Here is an 18,085-nt window from a genome sequence, read left to right on the forward strand (position 1 = left end):
TGATGGTGGTGGAGCTGGTAGTGGCCACACAGTCATATGTGTACAAAGAGTACAGCAGGGGGCTCAGAACACACCCCTGGGGGGCTCCAGTGCTGAGAGTGGTGGAGGCTGAGACATGTCCGCCCATCCTTACTGCCTGTGGTCTGCCAGTTAGGAAGTTGGAGATCCACTGACACATAGATGAGCTGAGTCCCAGATGCTCCAGCTTGGTGGTGAGTGTGGAGGGAATTATGGTGTTAAATGCAGAGCTGTACAGACCTGTCGCCTTGACGTCTGTGGTCATGAAATCCTTCGAACGACTGGTGTTAGCCCATCTGAAAGACATTACAGGCCACCAGCTGGACCCTCTGCAGTTTGCCTACCGGGCAAACAGGTCAGTGGATGATGCAGTGAACATGGGGCTGCATTACATCCTGCAACACCTTGACCGCCCGGGAACTTATGCCAGGGTCCTGTTTGTGGACTTTAGTTCGGCTTTTAACACCATTGTGCCTGAACTTCTTTCCTCCAAACTCTCCCAGCTCAGCGTGTCACCAGCTACCTGTCAGTGGATCACCAGCTTCCTGACAGACAGAAAGCAACAAGTGAGGCTGGGGGAGATCACCTCTGAAACCCAGTCCCTCAGTATTGGTGCCCCTCAAGGATGTGTCCTCTCACCACTACTGTTCTCCCTCTACACTAACGACTGCACCTCCAATAACTCTGCTGTCAAACTCCTAAAGTTTGCAGATGACACCACTGTCATTGGCCTCATTCAAGATGGTGATGAGTCTGCATACCGGCAGGAAGTTGAGCGGCTGGTACTCTGGTGCAGTCAGCACAATCTGGAGCTGAACACTCTTAAGACTGTAGAGATGACAGTGGACTTCAGGAGACATCCCTCAACTCTGCTCCCCCTCACCATATCAGACAGCCCTGTGTCGACTGTGAAGATCTTCAAGTTCCTGGGTACAACCATCTCCCAGGACCTGAAGTGGGAGACCAACATCAACTCCATCCTCAAAAAGACCCAGCAGAGGATGTACTTCCTGAGACAACTGGGGAAGTACAGTCTTCCACAGGAGCTGCTGATCCAGTTCTACACTGCGGTCATTGAGTCTGTCCTGTGCTCCTCCATCACAGTCTGGTATGGAGCAGCCACTAAACAGGACAGGAGCAGACTGCAGCGGACTGTACGGGCAGCAGAAAGGATCATCAGCGCCCCCCTGCCCTCCATCCAGGATCTGTACCTCTCAAGAACCAGGAAACGGGCAGGGAAAATCATCGCAGACCCCTCACACCCTGCACACAGACTTTTTGATCTGCTGCCCTCTGGCAGACGGTACAGAAGCCTGCAGACCAGGACCACCCGACACAGGAACAGTTTCTTTCCCCTCGCCATCTCCCTTCTTAACAGTTGACCTGTCACACTGCTCCCACTGCCAGACTGCAACTGCACCTTATGTACATTTTGTCGTATTCATTCCACCTCATTCATTTCTGTATTTTATGTATATAAGGTTAGATTCGTTATTTATAGTTGGTTTACATAGCTTTGTGTATGTATGTGTAATGTGTATATATAGACACTTGTGTGTGTGTGTGTGTGTGTGTGTGTGTGTGTGTGTGTGTGTGTGTGTGTGTGTGTGTGTGAGATTTACATTGCTGTGCTTGAGAGCCACCATCTACCAGAACCAAATTCCCTGTATGTGCCTGCACATATACTTGGCCAATAAACACGATTCTGATTCTGATTCTGATTCTGAGATGTATATTTGTGAATGTGGAGATGTTATATTGGTTTCACTGGTAAAAATAAATAATTGAAATGGGTATATATTTGTTTTTTGTTAAGTTGCCTAATAATTATGCACAGTAATAGTCACCTGCACACACAGATATCCCCCTAAAATAACTAAAACTAAAAACAAACTAAAAACTACTTCCAAAAACATTCAGCTTTGATATTAATGAGTTTTTTGGGTTCATTGAGAACATGGTTGTTGTTCAATAATAAAATTATTCCTCAAAAATACAACTTGCCTAATAATTCTGCACTCCCTGTAGGTCTGTTGACAGAGCTCTGTACAGGTCTGCTCGAGCTGACCTGAAAAGGGGTCCCACCTGTCCAGCAACAACACATGGCATGGAATAATAGACATCATAAACCACAGAGGCAGAACTGTGAAAACAGAAAACCTGAGTGTGCAGCTAGCAGAGGACATAAACAGCTTCTTTGCCCGCTTTGAAACACCACAACAGCAGCATTCATCTGCCTCAGCCCTGCTCCCATCCTCATCCTCACCTGGTTCCTGCACCGCTCCATTCACTGTAACGGAGCACGATGTCAGATGAGTGTTCCTAGCAGTGAACCCCAGGAAGGCGTCCAGACGGAATACGTGGTAAAGTGCTAAGACCATGTGCCCACCAGCTCACCCTCATCTCCACCAGAATCTTCAACCTCTCACTGGATGAAGCAGCCATCCCATCCTGTCTAAAATCAGCCACAATCATCCCAGTACCAAAGAAGTCTCCCATCACCAGCCTGAACTATTATTGCCCTGTGGCCCTCACACCGGTAATCATGAAATGCTTTGAGAGACTAGTCCTTCAGCACACCAAGGATTACCTCCCCCCAGAATTCGACACCCACCAGTTTGCATACCGTGCAAACAGATTCACAGAAGATGCCATCACCCTCCACGCTGAGTCACCTAGAACAGCGGCAGAGCTACGCCAGAATGCTCTTTGTGGACTACAGCTCACCCTTCCACCACTCGCCCATTGAGAGCCTACTAACTTACTGCATCACAGTATGGTACAGCAGCTGCACTAAGGCGGATAGAGCCACCGTCCCAGCATGTTTGCAATGAGTAGGAGATGCTCTGTATCTCACTGTACAACTGTATAGTGACAAAGGTATTGGGTTCTTTTCTAAAAAATTGCTATAAACAGAGGAACCCAAACTGATGAAAAGTGGCAAATATTTTTTTTCAAATGACTATTTTTAGTGGATTTTTGATATAGAAGCAGAATGACAGAATGTTAAAAGAAGTTACTTTTAGTCATTCTAAGCTGGGCATTGCGTTCTCTGGCTGTTCAAAGCCATGGAACTTTAGACTTTCCAAGCAAATAATGATGGCCATACTGATGTTCTTTTCAGTACATTTTACTTTATGTTCATTTTCATTTTTATGATGTTTCTATTTTTACATAATTCCTCCCACATAGCAAAATTGGTATGGCCTGGATCTGTCCCACACAATGTGCTTACACATGGCCTGCGTACCGCAAAGAATGACGGCCCTATGGTGGCCCAGATCTGGTTTACCAGAGGTGGCCCACACATGAGCCCCAGTGTTTTCTGGCATTTTCAACTCCTCACTGCAGGCATGTCATGTGCCTGCCTGCTTCAAGTCCTCCACCATAATCCCTGTCCCCAAGAAACCTAGGATCACTGGACTAAATGACTACAGACCCGTGGCTCTGACATCTGTGGTCATGAAGTCCTTTGAGCGCCTAGTTCTCTCCCACCTCAGGACCCTCACGGCCCCCCTCCTGGACCCCCTGCAGTTTGCATATAGAGCCAACAGGTCTGTAGACGACGCCATCAACATGGCCCTACACTTCATCCTGCAGCATCTGGACTCCCCAGGAACCTACGCCAGGATCCTGTTTGTGGACTTCAGCTCTGCCTTCAACACCATCCTTCCAGACCATCTCCGAGACAAGCTTTCCCAGATGAATGTGCCTGATCCCATCTGCCGGTGGATCACTGACTTCCTGACGGACAGGAAGCAGCATGTGAGGCTGGGAAAGAATGTCTCGGACTCCCGGACCATCAGCACCGGCTCCCCTCAGGGCTGTGTTCTCTCTCCTCTGCTCTTCTCCCTGTACACCAACTGCTGCACCTCCACCCACCAGTCTGTCAAGCTAATCAAGTTTGCAGATGACACCACCGTTATTGGACTCATCTCGGACGGTGACGAGTCTGCCTACAGGAGGGAGGTTGAACGTCTGGTGTCCTGGTGCAGCCACAACAACCTGGTGCTGAATGCCCAGAAGACAGTGGAGATTATTGTGGACTTCAGGAAGCACACAGCCCCACTCCCCCCCATCATCCTGACTGACACCCCCATCACCTCTGTGGACTCATTCCGCTTCCTGGGTACCACCATCACCCAGGACCTGAAGTGGGAGCCCACCATCACCTCCGTCATCAAGAAAGCCCAGCAGAGGATGTACTTCCTGAGGCAGCTGAAGAAATTCAACCTGCCAACACGGACGATGATGCAGTTCTACACTGCAATCATTGAGTCCATCCTCACCTCCTCCATCACCGTGTGGTACGCTGGAGCCACTATCAGGGACAAACAGAGACTGCAGCGTGTTGTGCGCTCTGCTGAGAAGGTGATTGGCTGCAGACTCCCATCTTTGCAGGACCTGTACACCTCCAGGACATTGCGGCGTGCAGCTCGGATCTCAGCTGACCCTTCTCACCCTGGACACAGTCTGTTTGACCTGCTCCCCTCAGGCAGGAGGCTCCGGTCCATTCGCACCAGAACCTCTCGCCATAAGAACAGTTTCTTCCCCTCTGCTGTTGGACACATGAACAATAACCATATGACTGTCCCCGCCACTAACACATGACCCTACGCTGTGTTCACTGTATCATTCCATGTTTGGCACTGATCACCACCTGCACTCATGTATATATCTTTCAACGTAGCACTCTTAATTCTTACTCTCATGTATATATCTCATGTATATCGCATGCACATATCTTTCCACGTAGCACTTTTAATTCTTATCCCTACTTTTATTTTTTCCATGTCTATTTAAGTGTTATTTATGACACCATGTTTGCACTGAAGCACCGCAGCAATTTCCTAATGTTGTAAACCTGCTCAACATTTGGCAATAAACCCCATTCTGATTCTGATTCTGATTCTGATTCTGATGAGCCAGCACAAGGCCAGTTGCAGACACACTGCTGGCCCTGTGCTGGCCCAGAACAGTTTCAGCTCTGGCCCCAGATGTCAGCCTAATGTGTACCTTAGCCATGTAAGCCATGTAATAACAACATGTGCTGGAACATAATAGTGCAAAAGTAACATGACGAAACTCTGTTCAGACAGTGAATGGACTGATTCTTATACAGCACTTTTTTACTCACCCATATTACTCAAAGTGCTCTATACAACATGTCACATTCACCCAATCAGGCCAAATGTGGCATGCCATCACATAAACAGTGCCATCTTACCATGCCAGAAGTCAGCCAGCAGTGCCGGCTTGACACCAGATCCAGGCAAGACCCATCTGCTATGTGGGATGACTTGTTCTTTTGGCATTTTAGTTGTGGATTATGTTTGGACTGTGTCTCTTGCCCTTTCAGTATTGTTTCCTTGTGCTTCTAAGTGTCCCTTTGTTTCTTTTTAGGTTATGTAGTATGGGTTAGAGATATTTTGTATGTTGTTTTTGTTTAATAAATCCGCCTTTTGGATTATTCCCTGATGTGCCTGAGTTCTGTTATTTAGTGTCACTTTGAAAGGACACACATCCAGCATTGACATATAATTGTTCTTTCAATTTTTGATAAAGATTACAGTGAATTGAGATGTAACTTGGCCCAGAGGTACAGTAGGACGCCCAGAGTAAGAAAGTGTTGAAAGTTGGACATCAACTATTATGGATGATTTTTAATGAATTTTTGAAATTTCCATAATTGTAGTGTATTGGCTGTATTGAATTGCATATAAATGTCCTTTAATTTCTGAGGAATTCTACAGTAAATCTGGATGAAACCTGGCACACAGGTACAGTAGGTGTCCCAGAGAAGGAATCTGTTGAAAGTTGGACATCAACTACTCAGGATGATTTTTAAGGAATTTTTGAAAATTGACATAATTCTATTGTATTGACTGTATTGAATTGAATATAAGTTTCCTTTAATTTCTGAGGAATTCTACAGTAAATCTGGATGAAACTTGGCACACAGGTACAGTAGTTGTCCCAGAGAAGGGATGTGTTGAAAGTTGGACATCAACTACTCAGGATGATTTTTAATGAATTTTTGAAAATTGACACATTTGTAGTGCATTGGCTGTATTAGATTGAATAAATGTTTCCATTAATTTCTGAGGAATTCTACAGTAAATCTGGATGAAACCTGGCACACAGGTACAGTAGGTGTCCCAGAGAAGGAATCTGTTGAAAGTTGGACATCAACTACTCAGGATGATTTTTAATGAATTTTTGAAAATTGACACATTTGTAGTGCATTGGCTGTATTAGATTGAATAAATATTTCCATTAATTTCTGAGGAATTCTACAGTAAATCTGGATGAAACTTGGCACACAGGTACAGTAGGTGTCCTAGAGGAGGGATGTGTTGAAAGTTGGACATCAACTACTCAGGATGATTTTTCATGAATTTTTGAAAATTGACATAATTAAATTGTATTGGCTGACTGCATTAGATACAAGTACCCTTTAATTTCTGAGGAAATCTACAGTAAATCTGGATGAAACTTGGCACACAGGTACAGTAGGTGTCCTAGAGGAGGGATGTGTTGAAAGTTGTACATCAACTACTCAGGATGATTTTTAATGAATTTTTGAAAATTGACACAATTGTAGTGTATTGGCTGTATTAGATTGAATAAATGTTTCCATTAATTTCTGAGGAATTCTACAGTAAATCTGGATGAAACTTGGCACACAGGTACAGTAGGTGTCCCAGAGGGGGGATGTGTTGAAAGTTGGACATCAACTACTCAGGATGATTTTTAATGAATTTCTGAAAATTGACATAATTCTATTGTATTGACTGTATTGCATTGAATACAAGTACCCTTTAATTTCTGAGGAATTCTACAGTAAATCTGGATGAAAATTGGCACACAGGTACAGTAGGTGTCCCAGAGGAGGGATGTGTTGAAAGTTGGACATCAACTACTCAGGATGATTTTTAATGAATTTCTGAAAATTGACATAATTCTATTGTATTGACTGTATTGCATTGAATACAAGTACCCTTTAATTTCTGAGGAATTCTACAGTAAATCTGGATGAAAATTGGCACACAGGTACAGTAGGTGTCCCAGAGGAGGGATGTGTTGAAAGTTGGACCTCAACTATTCAGGATGACTTTTAATGAATTTTTGAAATAAACATAATTGTAGTGCATTGACTGTATTGCACTGAATATGAGTTTACTGTGATTTCTGAGTAATATTACAGTAAATCTGGGTAAAAACTGGCCCAGAGGTAAAGTAGGTGTCCGAGAAGAGGATTGTGTTGAAAGCTTGGCATCAACTTTTAAGAATGATTTTTAATGAATTTTTGAATATGCAACCAGACTGTCACGATGGCTGTATTGAGCTGTTCCATTGTAATTTGTGTGCGCGCGTGCGTGTGACTGTTCACGCGCGTGCGTGTGTGCGCGAGTCTAGGCTTTCAATCAGGATATAAAGCGAAAAGGCGCTACCGTAAAGACTGGTGTAAAAGCGCAAGGAAATTTATGCGGCGGATAGGAGGCGGCTGGCTTGACCGCGGCTCACAAATGACGGCTCACTTTACCGCAGTACTCGTCTGTGGTGTTCCCCGGTCACAGACCCACAAGATTCATCAAAGAGGGATTCCACAAAATTGCAGGTAGCAGGATGAACAAAACTTAATTCATGATGTGGTGATACTTGAACTACTTAAATTTTACATTTATTCTCACGGTTCCCAGGCGTGATTGGCTGTACAGATGGCACTCACATTCCAATCATTGCTCCTTCAGTAAATGAAGGAGACTATGTGAACAGGAAGTCTTTCCACAGCATTAATGTACAGGTACATAGTTCCCTGTAGCATTTCAAACTAACAAATTATTTCATTATAGTAATGGATGCTAATTTGTGTTCTCTGCACTGTGAAGATCATATGTGATGCTGCCAACATTATCACAAATGTGGAAGCCAAGTGGCCAGGCTCTGTGAGCGGTGGTGGTGGAGGACCCCCACCTGTTTTTCGGGCCTCCGCTGTCACGGGCTGAAAGCAGGGACTCAAGCGCAGAGCAGGTTGATGTCTCAAAACACAATTTATTTACACACCCATGCAATAATATATACAGTGACGGGAAATTCAGGGTTCCAGGGGATTAGGGGAAGGCTCTCTCTCTCTCACGCTCGCTCACGTCCTCACACACGTTCGTACCGCGGGGAGGTCACAGGTCCGGGAAGATAAGCTGGAACAGGGAAAGGGAGATATCACTCACAAATCACGAAGGCATAAAGGTGTAAGACCACGGGAGCTGGAAAGGTAGACTAACGTCAGTAGCGCAATCATCCCGCGATGAGAGGATCTGTGACCCAGCCTCAAATAGAAGACGGATAATCAGCTGATCGCCAACAGCTGTGAGAGCCAAGGGCGGGAGCCAGCTGTGAGCTCCGCCCAGGCAGAGAGATAGGGGGAGAAAGAGAAAAAAAACACAAGTGTAGCCTTGTGAGGCCGGCTGGGCAGGCACGGGGACCATGACATCCGCTCTTTTTCTAGTGGCTATAACAGGTCACATTTGAGCATACAGAGTAAGGAAATATGTACTTGTAATGTGCTCAGATAATTTCAATAAGTGCTTACAGAAAGAAAATTAATGTAGCCTCTAACTGCAATTGATTTACATGGGACAAACAGACCAAGCACTATGGCTCATAATACAATTACACCTTACCTGTTTGGACTATATTTTTATATTTCATTTTTACTTGCTGCCAGGAACGTTTGGGGCCTGTTGGGTTGCACCTGCGCTCACATCACATCACAAAATAAAATGTATAAAATAAAAAATGAAATATAATAAATAACATGTTAAATGGGTGGAAATCCCTAGATCAATGTTTATATTAACACTCACGCATTGACTCTGTCGGCTATGTTTTGCCATGCATGCTCCCTTTTTTTGCAGCTGAGGCTGTGTTACTTTTTTTCTGCAAAATTTGCATGTTATCGGCATATGCTGCCATCAGAATTTCGGCCTCAAGCGCTGTAAAATACATTGACCGCGCCTTCTTTCCCTCCGTCTCCATGGTGACTCGCTTAATCTGTGCTCCACTAATCAGGGCTTTATGTATCCTCGTCCGCGGGCTTCACTTGGGGTTAAAGCAACTCCGCGTTGATTGAACTACTTGTTATCAGCCTTTCTGAAACCGAATATTCCGAGTTGGACAGTTCGGGGTTACTCAACCCTGAGTATCGTTTTTCACTCTGAGTTTTCTAAACCGGCTTCCTGAAACAGGGCCCAGGTTAGGTTTAGGCTGTTATTGTGCTTCAGGCTGAAATATGAGGAGTAAGGAGTGGGGCTGGTTAGCCCTCATGACCCTCACCATAACACATACGTCACAGGACAGTGTTTACCACAGAAACTCCATGAAATGATCAATGAGAACTTTAGAAACCCGTCAGTGTGATGCTTCCAGTACAACAGCACCTCTGAGTGTGTGTGTTTGCCTCTCAGACTAACTCCACCCTGACATCAAGAAGATGGAGGAAAAGGATGGAGCAGGATCTGCAGCATCCAGCTGTGTGTCTGTGAGGAGTGACTGCTCCAAAGATCAACCTCCAGACTTCAGTAATGAACCTGCAGCAACAATGTAAGAGAGCTGCTGACTCATTTATTCAGTGTAAATAATGATTTTTGATGCAATGGGAGAAGAAAAATGACAAAAACAGTTTTAAAAATAAGGATTAAAATGTTACAAACTATGTTTTTGAGTTTCCTGATGTAGCACAAAAATATATGAACATAACTGTATATAGGACAGATATTTACGGTTCTTTTAGGCAGCACCAAAAAACAAAAAGACTATTTTTAAGCTGTCTGAGGTAGTGAGTCAACATGTCACACTGGGTCAAAGGTCAGGGAGTAAAAGTGTGTTTTAAAGAGCAACATGTCAAAGGGTATTATTGTAAACTTTAACAAAAGACTGTTATGTGACAAAGAGTAAGAACATTATTTTTATGAGTTTCAGATTGTTCATCATGTCTGTAATTTAACATTTCCATTTTTTCCTTCCTGTCTCATGAAGCTGTTACATTTATTGTGTGGAGATCAGGGAAATATTTTACTGTTACTGTCATAACCATTATCATTACCATTGCATTAATCATCATTTCATTTATTGATGCTGTTGGTATTACGTTAAAACTTGTTTTACAGGTGTTATCATAATCCTATATTAACCTTTATTCCAGGTGCAGTTATAACTATTTTTATACACATCTTGCAGTTTGTGCTTTTAAAGAGTTTAAGCTCAGTCTGTTAATTGATGGTCAGAAGCTTCGTCTGGCGCGATGTCGCGATGCCGATCTATTGTGCAAAGTGACTTAGAGGAATGGAAGGATTGCCTACACGCTTACAAAACACACATGATACAAGTATTGATTATTATCTTTTATTCGTTTATATCCTTTTTATTGAGCTTTGAGCATTTGATTAAAGCATTTATTCAATATATTACACATATAGTTTCAGTTAAATTGTTACACATATGAGAGTCTGGGTGTGAGCTTTAGTAGGCGAGAGGTGAGACAGAGTGCAATTGAGGTCGAGACATCCACACACACACACACACACACACACACACACACACACACACACACACACACACACACACACACACACACCGTAGGTAAGAGTTCAGACATATTTTGCTTGTAACTGCATTTTGTGCCTGCATAAGTGATAGTTTGTTGCAGGACGTGCGTCTGATGTTCCAGGGATAAGTGAAAGCAAGACGAGCTACAGGAAGCACCTGGCGTGGAGACGGAGACGATGTTCTTTTCAAACTGTGTCAAAAGTTGTCAACAGAACATTTGTGTTTTTAACTCATGCAAGTATCTGCTCTGACGCAAGAGGGGGCGTAATAATACCCTGATGTTATAAAAGCAACTGCTTGTGTACTTTTGGGCGGAGATCGACGCTGATTGTGTAACGGTGTTCATCTCCCTACGCATGTGTTCATTAAAATCATCGTTTGACCTAATTCTTCTGGACCTTCGTTGTTTTGTTCTCATCCTCAATATTCTGAATACGCGACAATTGTTTTTCTTTTAGGATCAATAAGAGGCCAGAATCTCCTGGACCTGAACCCAGCTGTGTTTCCTTAAAGAGCAACGACTCGAAGGATGTTGGTGTTTACTTTAAAGGCTGTTCTTCTGCTGCTGAGAGGTAATGTGTGTCTAGATGTTGTTCCTGACTCTGTATTTTTGAATAAATCCTCATGTTTAATATCAGCTCAGCTCTTTTTCACACACATTTCTATGTTGGTGTGTGAAGCGGTGTGTGTTGGAGTGTTTCCACAAACACAGCAGTCAGAGTGGAAAGAGTGGATGTTGTAGGAGGTGTTTGTGTAGTGAAGAGGCTGAGTGTCTGTAGGACTCCAGCTGCTCCAGCAGGTGTCTCCTTTGTGCTTTGCTTCAAACACAGTGTAGGGAGGAGCTTCCACTCAGGTCTTTCAGGTGTTGCTGGATGGAGGAGGACAAATAGTTTTTCCCTTCAGTGACACTTCAGCAGCTCAATGTTCTGGGAGATGTTTGTCTTTATGAAGGTTTATGGATTCTTGTTCTTACTTTGGTTAAACTGAGCAACACATTTTCCATCTAACATTTAAAGTAAATTTCCAGGTGAATAAAAGATCTGCAGCTGCAGCCTCTGTGATGTTTCACAGTCTGAAAGTAACAAATTCAACCAGAGTTCAAACAAAGGCTTAATATACGTGTGTGTTTGATATAATGCCAACAAGTACAAACAGGTGTTCTTACAGGTCTTAATCACAGAGGTCTGATAAGTCTGGTGACTTTCACAGTCAGCAATTTTGCTGCCTTTTATTTTATATTGGCCTTTTTAAAGCCCTTCAAAGTCTCCCACATTCATACAGAGCTTTTAACACCAAACTCCTTTACAGTCCTTCTCCTCTCACACACGATCACACGACTGATTTGTCTGCAGCAGCTGTGTTACTGCTAGTATTTTATTATGTGTGTAATCTCCTCATATTGTTCCTGTGGTTTAGTTTGACTTCCTTCTGCAAACTCAGCTGCTCTGTTGCTGATACACGTCTCCATGAATATGATTGATCAGATGCTGCCAACACCATGTGTTTCATGTGAACGCTCAGCTGAAACCCTGGGTTGACTTATCGAGTTAATAACAAGCTTCACGTGACTGTGAATGCTAAAGTGAATCCAGATAAAGGAAAGAGACCCTGCTAATGTTGGACTCACTTCTTAGTGTAGATCCCAGGAGGAAGTTCAACATAGCCATTCTTTGTGCTAGCTCGACCAAACCTGAGACCACAGTGCAGGATAATGATCATCATCTGTCTCTGTCAAGGACATTTAAAATCCACAAATAACAAAAATAATTATATTTGATCATTAAAAATATGTTTTCAATTAAAAAAGCATGAGCACACTGGTGGATTACAGAAACATGAAAACTCGTTAACAGTAAAGTTAATTTAGGCGTAAGATTTTATCATTGATTTTAAAGTCTCTGCTGCAGAGAGGTGAGCTGTTAGTAACAAGAACTCTCTGATTTAAATGATTTTGATGTTTCCTGGTTTCTAAAATGCATCTCTGTAGCAGAGCAGTGTCTCCAAGGACACACAGGCTCAGCTGTAACTGTCAGTTTATCTGGTTTAAGACACATTTGGACTCAATTGGCTGTTTTTAACTATGTATTTTAATCAGAGGTGTAAATTCAGACCTCACACATCTGGATCCTAAACTATGATAGAAACAGCTGCTAGCAGTGGGTAGTTTGACTTTGATACGCTGCTCTAGAAAGCAAACAAAGGTTTGTGCAGCTCCTCTTCAGAAAAGTGTTCAGAGAGCAGCTGCTGTATTAGACAAAGGCTCGTCATGTGAGCCCAGATGTGTGTAACAGCTGGATGAAGGAGAACCATCACAGGCACATCTCCATCCCGCCTTTATTAATGAACTTCCTGTTGCTTGCAGATGACAGGAACACAAAGTGTTTGTGCCACGTGATGCTGCAGGATTTGTTAACGTGTCCATGATGGTAACATCTCCTCGTCTAACTGCAAACACATGAGCGCTCCTAACGGCAGCTATCACAGCCACACAGGCAGACTGTGTCTCACTGTTGCATTCAGGGACATTTGTTTTCCTGTAAAAAGCTGAACTCTAATCTAAGAGGACTGTTACTGACAGGAAACAGCTGCATTATCTGCAGTCTGTGTGACCACAGCTGCTTCAATCACTTTATCAGAGAATTGATCATTGAATAAAACATGTTTGTGTCTGCAGAGGTCAGAGGTCACAGTCTGCAGGATCCAGCTGTCCGTCTGTGAGGAGTGACTGGTCCAAAGTTTACCCTCCACACTTCAGTGCTGAACCTGGACCAGTGAGGTCAGAGACCTGTGATGACTCCTTTACATGTTTGTGTTTTCCTGGATAAATATGACCAAAGATTCATTAAAAAGGTAAAAATCTTAGACTTTGTCCTGTAGCGCTGTGTGGCAGGCAGGATTGGACCCAAACACAACAGGATGAAGTCAAAGAGGCAACTTTATTTCAGCTGTGAACATGCAAACAGCAGAAATAAGGAAACACAACTGTAGGTTTGCAGTGAATGAAGCCTCAGCTCGATGCTCCACTTTGTCCCTCTTTTCCTTCTCCAAACAGCCACATCAGGAGTCTCTGATGGAGTTTTAAAATATTTCATTACAAATGTCCAAAGATGGGTTCAGGATACCTGAATCCACAGTTATTAAAGCTAAAATAGTTCACAGGGTTTGGACTTTGTTAGGTGACGAGAGAACATCAAAGTGTTTTTTATCTTTAAACAGTATTTTTATCACTTCAGTTGCTCTCACAGCCCTGTTTGTTATTTTAGTAAGTAAGTAAGTAAAGTTTATTTATTAAGCACTTTTCATAGACAGGTAGTCACAAAGTGCTGCACACAGAGATTAAAATAAACAGTACGATAAATAGCAAAATGCACAATATACACAATATAGAGTTTAAATGTAAATGAAAAATATAAAAATGTAAACAGCATTGGTCAACAGAAAGCTTGTTTAAACAGTAAAGTTTTTAACTGTTTTTTAAAGGATTCCACAGAGTCAACCAAACGTAGTTGTAGAGGTCGACTGTTCCACAGCCTTGGTGCCACAGACTGAAAGGCTCCGCCCCCTTTCGTCTTCAGACGTGTTCTGGGAGCAACCAACAAACTCTGAGTCTGTGAGCGGAGACAGCGAGCAGCAGTGTATTTAGTGAGAAGCTTGGATAAATAATCTGGGGCCATTTAGTGCTCTGTACGTTAAAACAATCATTTAAAACGAATTCTAAAATCTATTGGGAGCCAATGTAAAGAACATAAAATAGGAGTGATGTGAGCTCGCTGGGTAGAGCGAGTTAGTAGAGTGGGTGCTGCGTTTTGTACAGCTTGGAGGCGAGAAAGAGATGATTTATCCAAGCTGGTAAACAGGGAATTACAATAATCTAAACGCGATGACACAAATGCATGGACAATTTTTTCCAGTTCAGCTAAGGAGACCATATGTCGCAGTTTAGAAATATTCCTTAAATGAAAGAAACAGGAACGAGACAGAGACTTTACATGTGAGTCAAGGCCCAAAGAAGAGTCAAATATTATTCCAAGATTTCGAATATTTGGCTTAATTGTTAGAAAGCCAATCAGAGATTTGAGTTAAAGCCTGGACTAGGGTGGACAGCCTATCCAGCTGATGAGGCTTAACCAGAGCTCTTATGTTTCACTCAGTGCTCCCACCAAACACCTTGGAGGACACATTAGTGTGATTTAGATTTCATTGCTGTAAACACCAGTCACACAAGCTAACCCATGGAGGCAGCAGCAGGCTTTGTGTTTGGTAAAGTCTGCTGGCTTAAACTAAGAGAGTTTAGTTTGTTAGCACAAAGAGCTGTCAGCTAAAGCCCCGAATGCACTTTGAATACAGACAAACTGAGAAAAACACTTTAAATACAGCAAACAGTCAAACTGACCACATGTTTTTCTGCTGATCATCCACAGCAGTACGTTTAGCATTCATGCTAGCAGCAGGCTATGACTGTTAGGGTTGCCAACCGTCCCTTAAAAAACGGAATCGTCCCGTATTTAGAAACAAAAGCACACGTCCCGTATTGAGCTAATAAGGGACGCACTTTGATCATCATGAGCCATCATGAGCCAGCCAGAGAGACACAGAGTTTATACTAGAAGAGAAACCTGCTCATCTTCATCATGTTTGTTTAAATAGAGAAAATCAGAACTCTCTGTGTGTCAGACCACGGCTCTACACGGACACTTCTAAGCTGCTTCAGAGTGAACTGACCCAGATAATCTGCACACAGCAGCTGTAAAACAGTGAAAGTCATAACTGTGTCTCTCTGATGGAAAGCTTTTATTGTGAAGTCAGGAAGTCTGCAGGAAGTGTTGAGTTTGTATTCATCGCTCAGTGTTTAATGAGACAGGCAGACAGGAAGAGCAGCTCATTAGTGTTGATGAAATCAAAGGACCAAACTGCAGTTTGGTCACATCTGGATGTTTTTCACTGACAGTAAATGTTTTCAGTGATGAAGAAATGTGTTCACAGAGAGAGGAAGAGGAAGAGGAGTGGTGTTTGTGAGGAGGAGCAGCCGTCCTGCTGTGCTTTGTGTCAGGACGTCCTGAAGGATCCAGTCTCTACCAGCTGTGGACACTGGTTCTGCAGACAGTGCATCTCCTCATACTGGGACCAGTCTGCTTCACCAGGAGACTCCTCCTGTCCCCAGTGTGGAGAAAGATCCAGAAGCAGAGCTGGACTGCAGACAGCCAGTCAGAGCAGCTGTGTACAAAGTAAGACTGAACATCTGTCTGCTGATGGACTCATTTCTGAAAACTGGACTTCTTGTGTTGTTCAGACATTGAAGAGTTTTCTTTCTCTTTAGTCTCATTGTTTTTCTTTCTTTCAGCAGATGTTGGTCTGCAGGAGGTTTTAGATGAACATAAGATCAGTCTGAAGAGGAGATGTGAACGTGTGACTGAAGGAAGTGATGAAACAGGAAGTAGAACCCTCCTCAACACCATCTACACTGAGCTCTACATCACAGAGGGACAGAGTGAAGAGGTTCATACCCAACATGAGGTGAGGCAGCTGGAGACAGCTTCCAAGATGGACGCCCTCCATGATGCTCCAATCAGGTGCCAGGACATCTTTAAAGCCTTACCTGACCAACAGAGACCCATCAGAGTGGTTCTGACCAACGGCGTGGCTGGTGTTGGAAAAACCTTCTCAGTGCAGAAGTTCACTCTGGACTGGGCAGAGGGCTTGGAGAACCAACATGTCAGTGTGGTGGTTCTGCTTTCATTCAGGGAGCTGAACCTGATCAGAGATGAGCAGTACAGTCTTCTGGAGCTGCTCCATGTTTTCCATCCAACATTACAGAAGGTCACAGCAGAGAAGCTGGCTGTCTCTCAGCTTCTGTTCATCTTTGACGGCCTGGATGAAAGCAGACTTTCATTGGATTTCACCAACAGGAAGCTGCTGTCTGATGTCACACAGAAGTCATCAGTCAGCCAGCTGCTGACAAACCTCATCCAGGGGAATCTGCTTCCCTCGGCTCTCGTCTGGATAACTTCCCGACCCGCAGCAGCCAATCAGATCCCTCCTACATGTGTTGACAGGCTAACAGAAGTACGAGGCTTCACTGACGCCCAGAAGGAGGAGTACTTCAGGAGGAGATTCAGTGATGAAGAGCTGTCCAGCAGAATCATCTCCCACATGAAGACATCCAGGAGCCTCCACATCATGTGTAGTATCCCAGTCTTCTGCTGGATCACTGCTACAGTTCTGGAGCACATGTTGACTACAGAGCAGAGAGGAGAACTGCCCAAGACCCTGACTGACATGTACTCACACTTCCTGCTGGTTCAGACAAAGAGGAAGAAGAACAAGTACCATGAGGGACATGAGACGAGTCCACAGGAGCTGACGGAGGCTGACAGGGAAGTTCTTCTGAAGCTGGGGAGGCTGGCGTTTGAACATCTGGAGAAAGGAAACATCATGTTCTACCAAGAAGACCTGGAGCAGTGTGGTCTGGATGTGACAGAGGCCTCGGTGTACTCAGGAGTTTGTACAGAGATCTTCAAAAGAGAGTGTGTGATCTTCCAGAAACCAGTCTACTGCTTTGTTCATCTGAGCATTCAGGAGTTTCTGGCTGCTGTCTACATGTTCCACTGTTTCACCAACAGGAAGACAAAGGTGCTGAAGAACTTCTTGGGACAAAAATACAACGAGTCCTCTGTGGATGATTTCCTGAACAGAGCCATGTATAAATCCCTCCAGAGTAAAAATGGCCACCTGGACCTGTTTGTGCGCTTCCTTCATGGCCTCTGTCTGGAGTCCAACCAGAGACTCTTAGTAGGTCTGCTGGGTCAGACAGAGATCAGTCCAGCAACCATCCAGAGTGTCATCAACAACCTGAAGGAGATGAACAGTTATGGAATCTCTCCTGACAGAAGCATCAACATCTTCCACTGTCTGATGGAGATGAACCACCTCTCATTATTTCAGGAGATCCAAGAGTTCCTGAAGTCAGAGAACAGATCAGAGAATAAACTCTCTGAGATTCAGTGCTCAGCTCTGGCCTTCATGCTGCAGATGTCAGAGGAGGTTCTGGATGAGTTGGACCTGCAGAAGTACAAAACATCAGAGCGGGGACAACAGAGACTGATTCCAGCTGTGAGGAACTGCAGAAAGGCTGGGTGAGTCCAGATGTGATCACTAACATCATTGATCAGTGTAGGTTAGTAGTTTAATTTTGAAAATAAAATCAGATTGTAAGCACAAAGTGTTTGTGTCCGTACGCTGCAACCTTCCACACCATTCCTTTATTGTACAGACTCAGCAGCAGCTCCATGGATCCCAAATCCAAGAGTGGAGAACAGATTTGAAGTGTGTCACATCCATGCAGTCACAGCTGTTTCCACCATGTTTCCACTGATATTAATCCTGTTCAATGACACGTTTCATATCAGTCAATATGTTCTTTAGGACGTCCACTGACATGTTTAAATGTCCTGCTGGAAAT

General features: G+C 43.7%; 1 protein-coding gene across 1 annotated transcript in view; it reads left to right on the forward strand.

The window, feature by feature from the left end:
* Window positions 1-15,299: 15,299 nt before the first annotated feature.
* The window catches only part of LOC308403419 (NACHT, LRR and PYD domains-containing protein 12-like), a 420,441-nt gene continuing 417,655 nt past the window's right edge, over window positions 15,300-18,085 (forward strand). The window contains exons 1-2 of the mRNA XM_080892815.1: window positions 15,300-15,830; window positions 15,968-17,759. Coding sequence (XP_080748941.1) covers window positions 15,578-15,830; window positions 15,968-17,759 — 2,045 coding nt within the window. The 5' untranslated portion in view covers window positions 15,300-15,577. The remainder of the gene's footprint in view (window positions 15,831-15,967; window positions 17,760-18,085) is intronic.

This window comes from Rhamphochromis sp. 'chilingali' (assembly GCF_963969265.1).
Source record: "Rhamphochromis sp. 'chilingali' genome assembly, chromosome: 1".
NCBI classification, from domain to species: domain Eukaryota; kingdom Metazoa; phylum Chordata; class Actinopteri; order Cichliformes; family Cichlidae; genus Rhamphochromis; species Rhamphochromis sp. 'chilingali'.